The 13,657-nt window shown below is 33.5% G+C and overlaps 1 protein-coding gene and 1 long non-coding RNA gene across 11 annotated transcripts in view; both read left to right on the top strand.

Annotated features, from left to right (window-relative positions):
- Positions 1–13,657, top strand: part of KANSL1L (KAT8 regulatory NSL complex subunit 1 like) — a 150,416-nt gene that overhangs the window by 18,189 nt on the left and 118,570 nt on the right. For 8 of the 10 annotated variants that reach the window (XM_045806634.2, XM_087863161.1, XM_087863156.1 and 5 more), the window contains exons 2-3: positions 734–1,850; positions 5,158–5,202. In XM_045806634.2, coding sequence (XP_045662590.2) covers positions 763–1,850; positions 5,158–5,202 — 1,133 coding nt within the window. In that variant the 5' untranslated portion in view covers positions 734–762. The remainder of the gene's footprint in view (positions 1–733; positions 1,851–5,157; positions 5,203–13,657) is intronic. The other 2 variants (XM_045806636.2, XM_045806633.2) reach the window with 1 other exon arrangement.
- On the top strand, positions 5,209–12,935 carry LOC148110810 (uncharacterized). The gene is made up of 2 exons (XR_015724888.1): positions 5,209–5,314; positions 7,475–12,935. It is a non-coding gene; the product is annotated as an uncharacterized LOC148110810 (long non-coding RNA).

Raw genomic sequence — 13,657 nt, 5'->3', positions numbered from 1 at the left:
GTCATCTATTACAGTCCCCACTATTTTCCAGGCAGGAGTAACAGCTTTTATAATGATAACTTACGATTACCTGTCTGTGAAAAGGGAAAAAATTATTGCAGATATTTTTCATGAAAAATTTTTGCACATTGAAGATTAAGCAAGTTTTCCCTATCGTATTATTTTTAACAGTTGTGAAATTATACTTTTTTTGCTTATAGTTCAGTTACTTACATCTTCTGAGACTATTTAGCTTATTTTAATATTTATACCGTTCAGATTGTGAAGTTTGAGAAATGGAGGTTTTGAGGAGCTTGTATTTTATAAAGATAAGTGGTTCTTTCTTTGGCTGAAAGTATGGGATTGAGTCACGTTTTCAAATATAATTCCCAGATTCCAGGTTGAAATTTTTTTCTTTTGCCTTTCACTAAACATTGTCCAAAAAGAAAAAGGAATCTTGAAGTACGATTGAAGTACATCCACAGGTCTTTGTCTAATTCTTATTGTGCTAGGTAGTGTACAACCTTAATTGGAGTTTTTGGTATTGGGCCCACAGAGACAAGAATAGCTTAGTCTTTGTTGAATTCCTTATGAATTAGGAAAGAACAGATATTATTAGAAGTTGGGAAATAAAGGAGGAGTATGGTTCCATTCACATTTTAATCAGAAGCTTTGAAAATGTTGCCCTTGGTAAAAGTGTAAGCATAAATCTTTTTTTCTAGATATTTGATCATTTATTTTTACATTATTTTAGGTTTCCAGTAATTATCTGCAGGATTCGCCATGACCCCAGCTCTGAGAGAGGCAGCAACAAAGGGTATCTGCTTTTCATCTTTACCAAGTACCATGGAGTCTGACAAGATGCTATGCATGGAAAGTCCAAGAACTGTAGATGAAAAGCTCAAGGGAGACACTTTGTCTCAGATGCTGGGATTTCCAACTCCTGAACCTACTCTCAACACTAACTTTGTGAATTTAAAACATTTTGGTTCCTCTCAGTCTTCAAAACATTACCAGACAGTTCTTTTAATGAGTTCTAATTCTACATTAAATAAATACAGTGATAATTACAAACAAAGGAAATTAGGGGAACCCAATTGCAATAAGCTGAAAAACATACTGTGTAATGGCAGCAACATTCAGCTTAGTAAAATCTGTCATTCTCATTCCGAAGAGTTCATCAAAAAGGAACTTCTGTCAGATACCACAAGCCAGTGCATGACAGATGTACAAATTATTTTGGATTCAAATATAACCAAAGACACTAATGTAGATAAAGTACAACTGCAAAACTGCAAATGGTACCAAAAGAGTGCACTTTTGGATAAAGTTACTGATGCTGAAATTAAGAAGGGTTTATTGCACTGTGCTCAAAAGAAAATTGGGCCTGGCCACTCAAATGTGCCTATTAGTTTCTCAGCTGCTGAAAAAGAGGAGGAAGTGAACGCTCGTTTACTTCATTGTGTAAGCAAACAGAAAATTTTACTTAGCCAGGCTAGAAGAACTCAGAAACATTTGCAGATGCTTCTGGCAAAGCATGTTGTTAAGCACTATGGTCAACAAATGAAATTTTCTCTGAAACATCAACTCCCCCAGATGAAGATCTTTCATGAACCTACCACAGTTTTGGATAGCAGTTTACCTAAATGCACTGAAATTAAGCCAGAAGTCAACGTGTTGACTGCAGAAAATAAATTGTGGCGTGATACAAAAAATGGTTTTGCACGGTGTACAGCTGCAGAAATCCAAAGATTTGCACTGTCTGCTACGGGGCTGTTGTCTCATGTTGAAGAAGGTCTGGATTCTGATGCAACTGATAGCAGCTCTGATGACGATTTGGATGAGTATACCATTAGAAAAAATGTGGCAGTGTAAGTGCAAAATTATTACTAGACCTTTTACTGTTCTGTGTATAGCAGGAGTTTTGTCTGGGTTTCATGATACATTAAAAGGAAATAGATTTTCTAAAATTTTAGTGCCATATTTTTTAAGGTATAAAACTTTGGTGAATTTAAAAAATATTTTGTTAAACTACTGTGCATGAATATATATACATACTCTTTAAAAATAAGTTATTCAACCGCTCTATCTAGGAAAAACCATATAGGGATAATGAAAGCTCTTTAGCTAGAAGTAAGCATTTCTCCCATTCTTGAATAGAATAGGCTATAGATAAGGCTTAGCATTTTGCTTAAGTGTTTTAGCCAATGCGTATAGCCAAAATTCAAAAAATTTAGTCTGCACATGAGGAGCCCACATTGACTTTAGGCTTTAGGAGTTTATCAGTTCAGAGTATATATAAGTTGATCTGCTTTTTTTTTTTTTTTTTTAACTACAGTATTTATATACTCATTGCGTTCATACCTTTCAGCTCTGGTCTTTACCAATTTAGTCAATTTTTGCTGGATTAGTATAACCAAAACAAAATTATGATGTCAGCTATTAGATCCTGTTGAATGCTTATTATGTGCTGGACCTTGGGGATTCGGTTGTGGGCAAAATATTCACAGTCTCTTCTCTCTTGAGAATCTACTTCAAACAAAACAAAACAAAAACAGAGATAAAATAGTTTTATGTATCACACTGTATTGATACCCCAGAATAGCCCTATCTGATAGAAGTTTTCTGAGATGATAAAAACGTTCTATATCTGTGTTATCAAATAGCCTCATGTGGCTATTGGGCGCTTGAAACGTGGCCAGTGTAACTGAGGAACTGAGTTTTTAAATTTTATTTAATTTGAATTAAATTTTTTTTTAAAAAGCCGGATAGAACATAGTTTTTAATCTAGCTTTAGGGAATCTGTTAATGTCCCTAACTTGATGCAAAATACTGTGTATATATTTTGGGAGGAAAAAGCCCATCATTTTTATCAAATTGTCAAAGATGAGTGAGAATTATTACAGAGTTAGAAGGTGAACACATTAATTTTTACTAATAAATAGGTCAGTATATCAATTTTTATCAAATTGTCAAAGATGAGTGAGAATTATTACAGAGTTAGAAGGTGAACACATTAATTTTTACTAATAAATTTTTACTAATAAATAGGTCAGTATATCAATTTTTATGGTAAAGAATAAAATGCAAAACCAAGTGGGCGTTCCAGTCGTTTGGTGTTCTGGTATCACTATGTTTGAAATGTGTTTGAATGTGGGAGCTAATAACGAGCATGTATTTTTTCTGACTGGCATTGTGATATTTACGTATGATATATTAATCCTTTCAACAACCATGGGAGGTGATTGTTGTTATCCTTATTTAATTTAAGAAGAAGTAGTCTTCTCATGGTTAAGTAACTTGCCCATGGTCAAAAAGCCAAATAATTGATGGAGCTAGGATTCTTGTCCATTTGTGGAAGACTTTAAACCAATGTCCTTGCTATTGGGCCATGCAACTTTGTCAACATATCATTCATTGATGCTTACAGCCACGAGAATTATTAAGTACATGTGCTCTGAAAGAAGTCCAGAAATTTATCAGTTTTCATATTTATAATGCTTTTGAAGAAGTCAGTTTAATAAAATTTAGTAGGTAAATTTAGTAAATTACTTACCTTTTGTTGTTGAGGACAGCTAATGGGCAGATTTGTCTCTTTTAAGCTAGTAACAAAAATTAGAAAATCATGTCTTCCTAGGCTATTTTGACCTTCATTAGGATTTTCTTTAATTGATCTCCTATAGTACTTGATCTGCCATACAATTTATCATTAAATCATATTTTGTCCTATATGATTTGCTAATATATCTGTTAGTCTTAATAACCCAACACCTAGTAAGGATGGAAACCACATTTTAAACCTTAAAAAAAAAAAAAAACCTTATAAACCAAGCATGTAATTACCGATTGGTCAAGAAATTTTAAGATTTGCATTTATTCCTTGAATTTAGAGAACACTAACTTTAGACATTTATATAAAACATACATAAATAGGGAGATTCGAACTATTAAAAATTTTTTTATACAAAGCATCAAGCAATATACATTTCATTTCTTATCAGCTTTGCCAGTTTATTGGTGAAAATTGAAGTAAAGTAGCCTGGAAAAAAATTAGTTTCAGGCGTGGAAAGTTTATTTCTCATTCTGTCTTCATTTTTCTGTAATCAGTTGGAAGGCTCAGGAACATGAGACATGCATTTTAGGAAAATAATGAATCTAAGAAGTTTATTATTAAGATATAATATATACTTTTAGCTTCTTGCATTATTGACCATTTAATATTAGGATGCCTTAGTTATTAAAGCTCATATCTATATTTCTAGATCCTCAGATTACACTCATCTGATCAAATCAGTAATACAAAATTCATATAATAACTCTTTGAATTCTTTAGTTCACTGAATTATTTGATAATTGTTTAGGTTTTTGTGTTTGTTTTTTGCTATTTGAACTCTATTTGCATTTCTTGATTTTATATGCCTCCTGCAAAATTGGATATTCATTTTGTTTTGAATATTTTTACTAATGTGAATAGATTTTTGTGGGAAAGATTATTTCTCAACATTTTATTAATTTTGATGTTTACTGAATTTTGAGAATAATACAACTTTTAAGTATTTGTATCTTTTAATATGAATGTAAAAATGGTTTCTATTTTTTTAAACTAGAATTAGTTCTGTTTCAGGTTAAGTTCATTCAATAATTTAATACATTTATTCTGATGTAAGTTTTTTTAAGTTTATTATTTTTTTAAGTCTATTTTTCTTTACAGTTTTGGAAATTGATTTTTCAAATGTAGATGAATATTTTTAATGAATGAAGTTCAGAATTAAACCTTAAGCATATAATATGCATTTTGTGGACCTAAATTTTTAAGTGAGTGCTAACACAATTAAATTTTCATTATCTCTACTGAATATGAATAGACTTCTCAATTTAATTTTAAGGTCTACAGTGGCAAATACTACAGTTGAATTCAACTTAAAGTAACTTAAGAGCAAATACTACTTTTTCTGTCATTGTATACTCACTGCCTAGCATTGTCTACTCTTTAGTGGGTGTTTTTTTTTTTTTTTATTTTTGGACTAAATGAATTTTTCTGTATTTGAATATGCAGTTTTGAAGATACAAAAATTGGGGTTGGCAATCTGAAATTTCTCTCCATATGTTTATCTTTTCTTCTTCCATTCTATTGTTTATTTTAACTTTATTTCCCCCACTTTCTTCCTTTGTCTCTAGTACTAAACCGGCCACAAGATGTATCTTATACATCTTAGAACCAGTGTGAGTATGTATTCAGTGAATGAATGAATGAATGAAATACAACATGACAAAATATAGACCTTTAAAAGTAACTATTTTATTATAATATTTAACATTTATAACTTAAAAATTGGTAAGTAAAATGTATTATATTTATCTTAAAAATCTTAGATTATATTATTATAAATGCTTTCTATTACTTTTTTTTTTTTTTAAACCCTGATAAGAAAAACAAATTCTTTCATTCTGATTAGGAAATTTAGCTGTGAAGGAATATAATTGTTTCAGGAAATTGGAAAGCACTCATATTAGCCCTTACCATTAGCCCTTACCATTACCATTGTTATTTTATTTTATTTTTATTTATATTTTCAAGGTTTTATTTATTTATTTGACAGAGAGAGTACAAGCAGGGAGAGCAGCAGGCAGAGGGAGAGGGAGAAGCAGGCCCCCCGAAGAGCAGGGAGCCCGATGCGGGACTCGATCCTAGGACCCTGGGATCATGACCTGAGCCAAAGGCAGATGATTAGCCAGCTGAGCCACCCAGGCGCCCCACCATTGTTACTTTAAATATATTTTTGATTGGCTCCTTTTCCCTCCAAAAATGCAGGCAATGGATTAGTTCGTAACGTCATTACTGATTATCTTAAAAATAACTTTTGGTTGAGAGACTAGTGTGCATTAGAAAATTTTTTTTAAAGCCATTTTCCTTTGGAAAGGAAAATCGAATTTTAGGGTTTTTGTAGATTTGAAATCTAATCCTTATACTATAATAAGAATAGAACCACCCCCAGTGTCTGTTCCTTTGGTGTAGCAGCACAGGTTTTGGACCTCCTTGTGTTACAGTTATGGCTTGCTCTGTGACCCTGAGCAAAGATTAATGTTATTATTGTTATTTTTTTTAAGATTTTAAAATTTTTTTAAGTAATCTCTATACCCGGTCAGGGTATACTCCGAGATCAAGAGTCACATGCTCTTCTGACTGAGCAAGCCCAGCTCACTGAGGTTAATGTTGTTCTTAAACCTTTGAATCCGATTCCTCTTTCATCTACCTTAAAGAGTTCTGGAGCTAATTAGATGAAACATTAAATATAAGGTGTCTATACATAATAAGGTACTGATCTGAAACCTAAAGTGTAAAATACATGCCTGAATTAATTTGAGAGGTGAGGAAATTGGCGTATTTGTACAGCAGGTCATCAGTTACCAGGTGAAGGCTCTTCTGGGTTGTGTCACTTCCCTCACCCTTTTGTTCTGCCACTTGGGTGACAGAGCAGGCTCAAGCAACAGCAAAAAAGCCCTGGGTCAAAGAAATGCAGGTGCTGGCATTTGGAAGTCAGGTTTTTGTGTGCTGAACTGGTAAGTGTCAGGGGCTATAGGTGGGTCACTGACGGACTATGCTACAGTTATGTTCCCTCTCATCTGGTGGTAAAACGTTAAGAGTTCTAACATTTCTTTTCATCTGGGAAACGGTGATCAGTTACTTTCATCTAGGATGCGTATGGGAAAACTCAGATTTTGACACGGATATATTCTGATCCTCCAAGGCTGTAAAAAAGGAAGAAACATGGTTAAGTCTTGTTTTATTTGAGGAAAACTGACAGTATCTTCCAAATCACCCAGGTGTCTTGGGTTTGGAGAGAAAAGGCTCTTTGTTTCCCCAAATTAGTCCCCATATATTCAAACTTCTTTGAGTTTTTACTTTGGTATTAATTGGCAGTCTATTTTTTTTCAAGATTTTATTTATTTATTTGAGAGAGAGAGCGCATGAATGGGGTGGAGGAGCTGGCGGTGGGGGTGGGGAAGCAGACTCCCCGCTGAGCAGGGAGCCTGTCCTGGGATCATGACCTGAGCCAAAGGCAGATGCTTAACTGACTGAGCCAGCCAGGTGCCCCTAATTGGCAGTCTTGATAAGCAAATTCTTTTAAGCAAAATTAGACATCCACCAAGAAAGGAGAGAACTGTTGATATTTAGTTGGAAGCTCTCAGGTGAATCTTTCTAGATTGAAAGAAAATGAGTAATTTCTTGCAGACCTGCAAAAATGAATACTCATAGTTTTCTTTGTGCTTTCCTATTTTTGACTGTGGAAAGGAAAAGAAATTAAAAAAAAATCAGGTGTTGAATTTCCCTTTGATGAATTGGATAAATAGAAGTATGAACTCATTGTGACATTCAGAGAGTAAAAAGACTAATAACATTTCATTAATTGCAAATAAGAGTACCTTTATATTTGTATAATATGATGACACATTATTTTTGTATTTATTACTTTTTAAATTCTCTACACTTCAGAAACAGATGAGAAAAGTCTGGTTTTGTTATATTTTACTTGAATGGGAAACAGAAAAAGTTGAATGAAAAACAGTCCTAGAGAAATTGCAATGATGGTTGAGGACAGTTTTTTATAGAAGAGCAGAAATTCAAGTGCAATTGCAAAATGGAGTAATAACTGCAAAATGGTAAAGAAATCCTTTATATTGTGGTATATGGACATCATTGAGGAAAGTAGTACTTCAATTAAAATAAGCTCATAATTATATATATTTAACAAGTTTTATTTTAGAACAGTTTTAGGTTCACAGAAAAATTGAGTAGAAATTATAGAGAGTTCTCATATATCCCTTGTCCCCTAACATGCATAAGCACCCCCATTATTGACATCCCCTACCACAGTGGTACTGTATAGACACATCATTATCACCCACAGCCCATAGTTTACAGTAGGGTTCACTTTTGGTGTTATACATTCTATGGGTTGAATAAATGTATATGACCTGTATCTACCATCGTAGTATCATACAGAACAGTTTCACTGCCCTACAGATCCTCTGTGTTCTGCCTATTTGTCCTTTCCTCCTTCCAATCCCTGACAACCACTAATCTTTTTACTGTCTCCATAGTTTTGCCTTTTCTAGAGTCACAGGGTTGGAATCATACAGTGTGTAGCCTTTTCAGATCTCCTTCTTTCATTTAGTAATATGCATTTAAGTTTTCTTGATGTCTTTTCCTGACTTGATAGCATATTTCTAGTGCTGAATGATATTCTGTTGTCTGGATGTACCAGTTCACTTAACCTATTCACCTGTTGAAAAATGTCTTGGTTGCTTCCAGATTTTGGAAATTATGAATAAAACTGCTATAAAATATTTATGTGCAGATTTTTGTGTGGACATAAGTTTTCAGTTTATTTGGTAAATACCAAGAAGTGCAGTTGCTGGATTTTATGGTAAGAGTATATTTAGTTTTGTAGGAAGTTGCCAAACTTTCTTCCAAAGTGGCTATACTATTTTGCATTACGACCAACAGTGAATGAGATTGCTGTTGCTCTACATCTTTGTCAGCATTTGATGTTAGTGTTGGATATTGGTTATTCTACTAGGTATGTAGTGGTATCTTACTATTGCTTTAATTTGCAAGTTGCTAATGACATACAATGTTGAACATTTTTTTTTATATGCTTACTTGCCAGATCTGTATGTTCTTTGGTGAGGTGTCTGTTCAGGTCTTTGCCTGTTTTTTAATTGGGTTGTCCATTTTATTATTGTTGAGAAATAAGATATAAACAGAATTGATTGGGATTTCATTGAATCAAGTTGGAAAAAGCTGACATATTAACAGTATTGAGTCTTTGAACATGGAATATCTATTTAGTTCTTTGGTATCTTTCATCAGAGTTTTAAAGTTTTTCTCCTATGGATCTTGCATATATTTTGTAAGACTTACACCTAAGTATTTTATTTATGGGTATGCTAATGTAAATGGTAATATGTTTTTAATTCAAATTCCACTTGTACATTGTTGGTATGTAGAAAGCACTTGACTTACATATTAACTTTGTATCCTGCAACCTTGCTATAATCACTTACTAGTTGCAGGGGTTTTTGAGTGTAATTCGTTTGGATTTTTCCTATAGATAATCATGTCATCTGTGAACAAAAAGTTTTGTTTCTTCCTTACACACTTTGGATATCTTTTATTTCCTTATTCCATTAGTGGGGTTTCTACTATGATGTTGAAAAATAAGAAGTGAGGGGGTATATTGCCTTGTTCTTAATCTTAGTGGGAAAATTTCTGTTTCTCCCCATTAAAAGTATGATATAGATAAAAGTTTTTGGTAGATTATCATGTTGAGGAAATTCTCTGTATTCTTAGTTAACTGAGGGTTGGTTGGTTTGTTTTGTTATTTTAGTATATGAATAGGTGTTGAATTTTGTGAAATGCTTTTTGTGTACCTATTGATAGGATGATGTGATGGGTTATGTTAATTGATTTTTGAATATTGAGCAAGTCTTGCATACCTGGGATAAATCCCACTTGGTCATGGTATATGTCTTTTTATACATTGTTGAATTTAATTTGCTAATATTTTGTTGAGGATTTTTGCAGCTATCTCCATGAATGATAATGATCTGTAGTTTTCTTGTAATGTCTTTGGTTTTGGTATTAGGGTAATGCTGGCCTCAAAGAATGAGTTAGGAAGTAGTCCCTCTGCCTCTGTCTTCTGAAAGAGATTGTAGAGGATTGGTAAAATTTCTTACTTAAAATTTTTTTTTAAAGATTTTATTTATTTATTTGACAGAGATTTTATTTATTTATTTGACAGCGAGAGAGGGAACACGAGCAGGGGGAGTGGGAGTGGGAGAGGAAGAAGCAGGCTCATAGCAGAGGAGCCTGTTGTGGGGCTTGATCCCTGAGCCGAAGGCAGACGCTTAACCACTGTGCCACCCAGGCGCCCCTTACTTAAATTTTTAGTAGAATTTACCAGTGAACCCATTAAGTCTGGTACTTTCTCTTTTGCAAGGTTATTAATTATTGATTCAATTTCTTTATTTAAAGATTTTTAATTTTTATGTATTTTAGAGGAGGAGAGAGACTTAGTAAGAGGGAGAGGGAGAGAGAATCTGAGGCAGACTTCACACTGAGCTCAGAGCCTGATGTGGGGCTCTATCCCACAACCAAGAGATCATGACCTGAGCTGAAACTAAGAGTCGTATCCTTAACCAGCTGAGCCACCCAGGCACCCCTGATCTAATATCTTTAATAGATATAGGGCTATTCAGGTTGTCTATTTCTTCTTTTTTTTAAATTTACATATTTTATTTATACTAAACCCAGGAGTAATTTTTTAAAGTATTTATTTAAATTCCAGTTAGTTAACATACAGTGTAACATTAGTTTCAGGTGTATAATATAGTGATTCAACACTTCCATATTAATTCCCAGTGCTCATCACAACTGTACTTCTTAATCCCCATCACCTATTTAATTCATCCCCATCACCTCCCTATTTCTTCTTGTATGAGTTTTGTGCATTGCAGATTGTGCATTGCAAGGAATTGGCCCATTTCACCTAGGTTATCAAATTTCCGGACTTAGAGTTGTTCATAATATTCCTTTATTATCCTTTTAATTTCTGTAGGATCTGTGGTGATATCTCCTTTTTCCTTTCTAATATTAGGAATTTGTGTAATCTTTTTTTTTTTCTTTTCTATTTAGTCTGGCTAGAAGCTTACTGATTTTATTGATCTTTAAGAGGAACCATTTTTTGCTTTGTTGATTTTCTCAGTTTTGTATTTTCAGTTTTATTGATTTCTCTAGTTTTTACTATTTTTCTATTAGTTACTTTGGGTTTATATGCTCTTCTTTTTCTAATTTCCTGAAGTGGAAGCTTGGGTGATTGGTTTCAGATTTTTAAAAAGTTTTCTAATAATGCATTTAAATGCTATAAATTGTGTAACTTTCTCTTACTGTTCTCCATAAAGACTTTTCACTGCATCCTACAAGTTTTGGTGGCTTGTATTTGCATTTTCATTTTGCTCATAGTGTTTTAAAATTTATCTTCAGATTTCTTCTTTGTCCTATGCATTACTTAAAAGTGTGTAGTTTAGTCTTCAAGTATTTGGGGATTTTTCAATTAGTGAGGTTTTATGGTTTTTGTTTTTTTTTTAGTTTATTTATTTATTTATTTAATTTTTAGTAATCTCTACACCCAACATGGGTCTTGAACCCATGACCTGGAGATCACAAGTTGCATGCTCTTCTCACTGAACCAGCCAGGCACCCCTGTTTGTTACTGATTTCTAATTTAATTCCATTATGGTCTGACAGCAGACATAATAGGATTTCTTTTTATTTTTTGTTTTTTTATTTTTATTATTTTAAGATTATTTATACGAGAGAGAGAGCATAAGCAGGAGAGGCAGAGAGAGAGGAAGAGAGAATCTCAAGCAAACTCCACACTGGCATGGAGCCCAATGCGGGGCTTGATCTCAGGACCCTGAGATCATGACCTGAGCCAAAACCGAGTCAGATGCTTAACCAACTGCACCACCCAGCCACCCCGATTTCTGTTTTTTTTAAAATTCAATTTTGTTTTATGGCCCAGAATGTAGTCTCTTTTATGTTACTTGTTAACTTGAGAACGTGTAATCTGCTGTTGTTGGATGACGTAGGCTGTCGATGTCTGTTACATCTAGTTTATGAATGGTTCAGCTGTATCCTTAGTGGTTTTCTTCCTCTTGGATCCATGCATTTTTGATAGAGTGAGTGTTATAGTCTTCAACTAAAATAATGGATTCATTTATTTCTCATTGCAGTTCTGTTTTTGCCTCACATAGTTTGATGCTCTTTTGTTAGGCACATACACATTAAGGATTGTTATCTTCTTGGCTGTAATCCCCTTTTTTATTCATGATATTCATGATAATTTTTCTTGCTCTGAAGTCTGCTCTGTCTGAAATTAATATAGGTACTCCTGGTTTCTTCTGGTTAGTGTTAGTGTGCCATAACTTTCTCTATCTCTTTACTTTTAATCTGTATGTGTTTTTATATTTAAAGTTGGTTTTTTTGTGGATAACATATAGTTAAGTCTTATTTTTTGATCCACTCTTGACAGTCACTCTCTTTTAATTGGTATAGACCATTGATGTTTTAAGTGATTACTGATGTAGTAGATTAATATCTAGTATATTTGTCACTGTTTTCTATTGTTGCTCTTGTTCCTTGCTCCTGTTTTTGTCTTCCATACTTTTTCTGCCTTTTGGGTTTTAACTGAATATTTGATATGATTCCACTTCTTTTCCTTTCTTAGAATATCAGTTATACTTTTTAAAAAACTCTTTTTAGTGGTAAAGCACCTGGGTGGCTCTGTTGGTTAAGCATCCGACTCTTCATTTCCGCTCAGGAGCCCTGTGTCAGCTCCACACTCAGCAGGGAGTCTGCTTAAGATTCTCTCCCCCTGCTCACAGTTGCATGTGCTCTTTCTTTCTCAAATAAATAAATAAATATTTTTTAAAAAGTTGCATGTGCTCTCTCTTTCTCAAATAAATAAATAAATATTTTTTAAAAAGCCCTCTTTTTAGTGGTTACATTTACAGTTAATCCAAGTTTTCTGTCACATAACCCTGTAGGTACCTTATAATGACAAAATAATCTTAATTCTTTCTCATTTTTTGTGTCACTTCTGTCATTCCTTTCACTTATACATAGCTTACATAGGCATATGTAAGCATGCACATATGTGTGAGCACATTCATAATCAATTAAATTGTTGCTATTACTATTTTGAACAAACCTGTTAGATCCATTAGGTACTCTTTTACCATCACTTATTCTCCAGTGTTCTTTCTCTATGTAGATCTGTTTCGGACCTATGTAATTTTCCTTCTCTCTGAAAAACTTCTTTTAACATTTGGTATATAGGTGAATGATGTCAATATAATGACGAATTTGGTGTGGGTTTTTTTTTTTTTTTTCCCAACCACTTCAAACACATTAATGTTTTGGAATGATCAGGGGCAAGCCTTTTCACAACTAAAGAGAAATCCTTAGTGGTATGAGAAAAATGCCAAAAATTCTATAAAAGTACCTTCTTATAGTGCAGTAAGTTGCCAGTTTATTGGCTTAAAATTTGCTGTATATTCCACTGTGTTAAATAATCTGAAGAAGTTGCAAGTTGCTTTGCAGAAGTTGTGAAGATAGTTCCCTTGTGTTTAAAAGAAATTATTGATGAAGAAGGCTATCTCTAGATGATATTTTTAATATTTATTAAGCTGGTCTCTATTAGAACTGAGTGTCTTCAAGGCCCCACATCAAAAGAAGTATGAGCTCCAGGATATGAAACTTTAAAAGGTGGACTGGCTTATTCTTGATACAAAACTACACTAATATTTTTATAAGGATTGTTATTTTGTTAGAACTCAGATTTTAAAATTCCATTGATTTTGAGTTGTCTGGCTCTCATTCCTTTTCAGTGCCCATAGTGGCTTTTGCAGGGCCATCACCAGCCCATTTTTGTGCAGAAGAAAAATGTGCTTCTTCCTCTGAGCAGATTTAGATTTGTAGTTGCAGGCTTAAAATGTAGAATTCTTGGTGGATTTTAGCACTACTTGTACTTCCAGCTGGGCCTTTGTGCACTGTGTAGTTTGGAAACACTTGCATAGTGGCTTGGTTTACTGAATGAAAGAGACATTGCAC

Source organism: Ursus americanus, chromosome 1, assembly GCF_024610735.1.
Source record: "Ursus americanus isolate L20-20 chromosome 1, mUrsAme1.1.p, whole genome shotgun sequence".
NCBI lineage: Eukaryota > Metazoa > Chordata > Mammalia > Carnivora > Ursidae > Ursus > Ursus americanus.
Note: the sequence above shows the minus strand (reverse complement) of the source record. Positions and strands in the feature narration are given on the sequence as shown.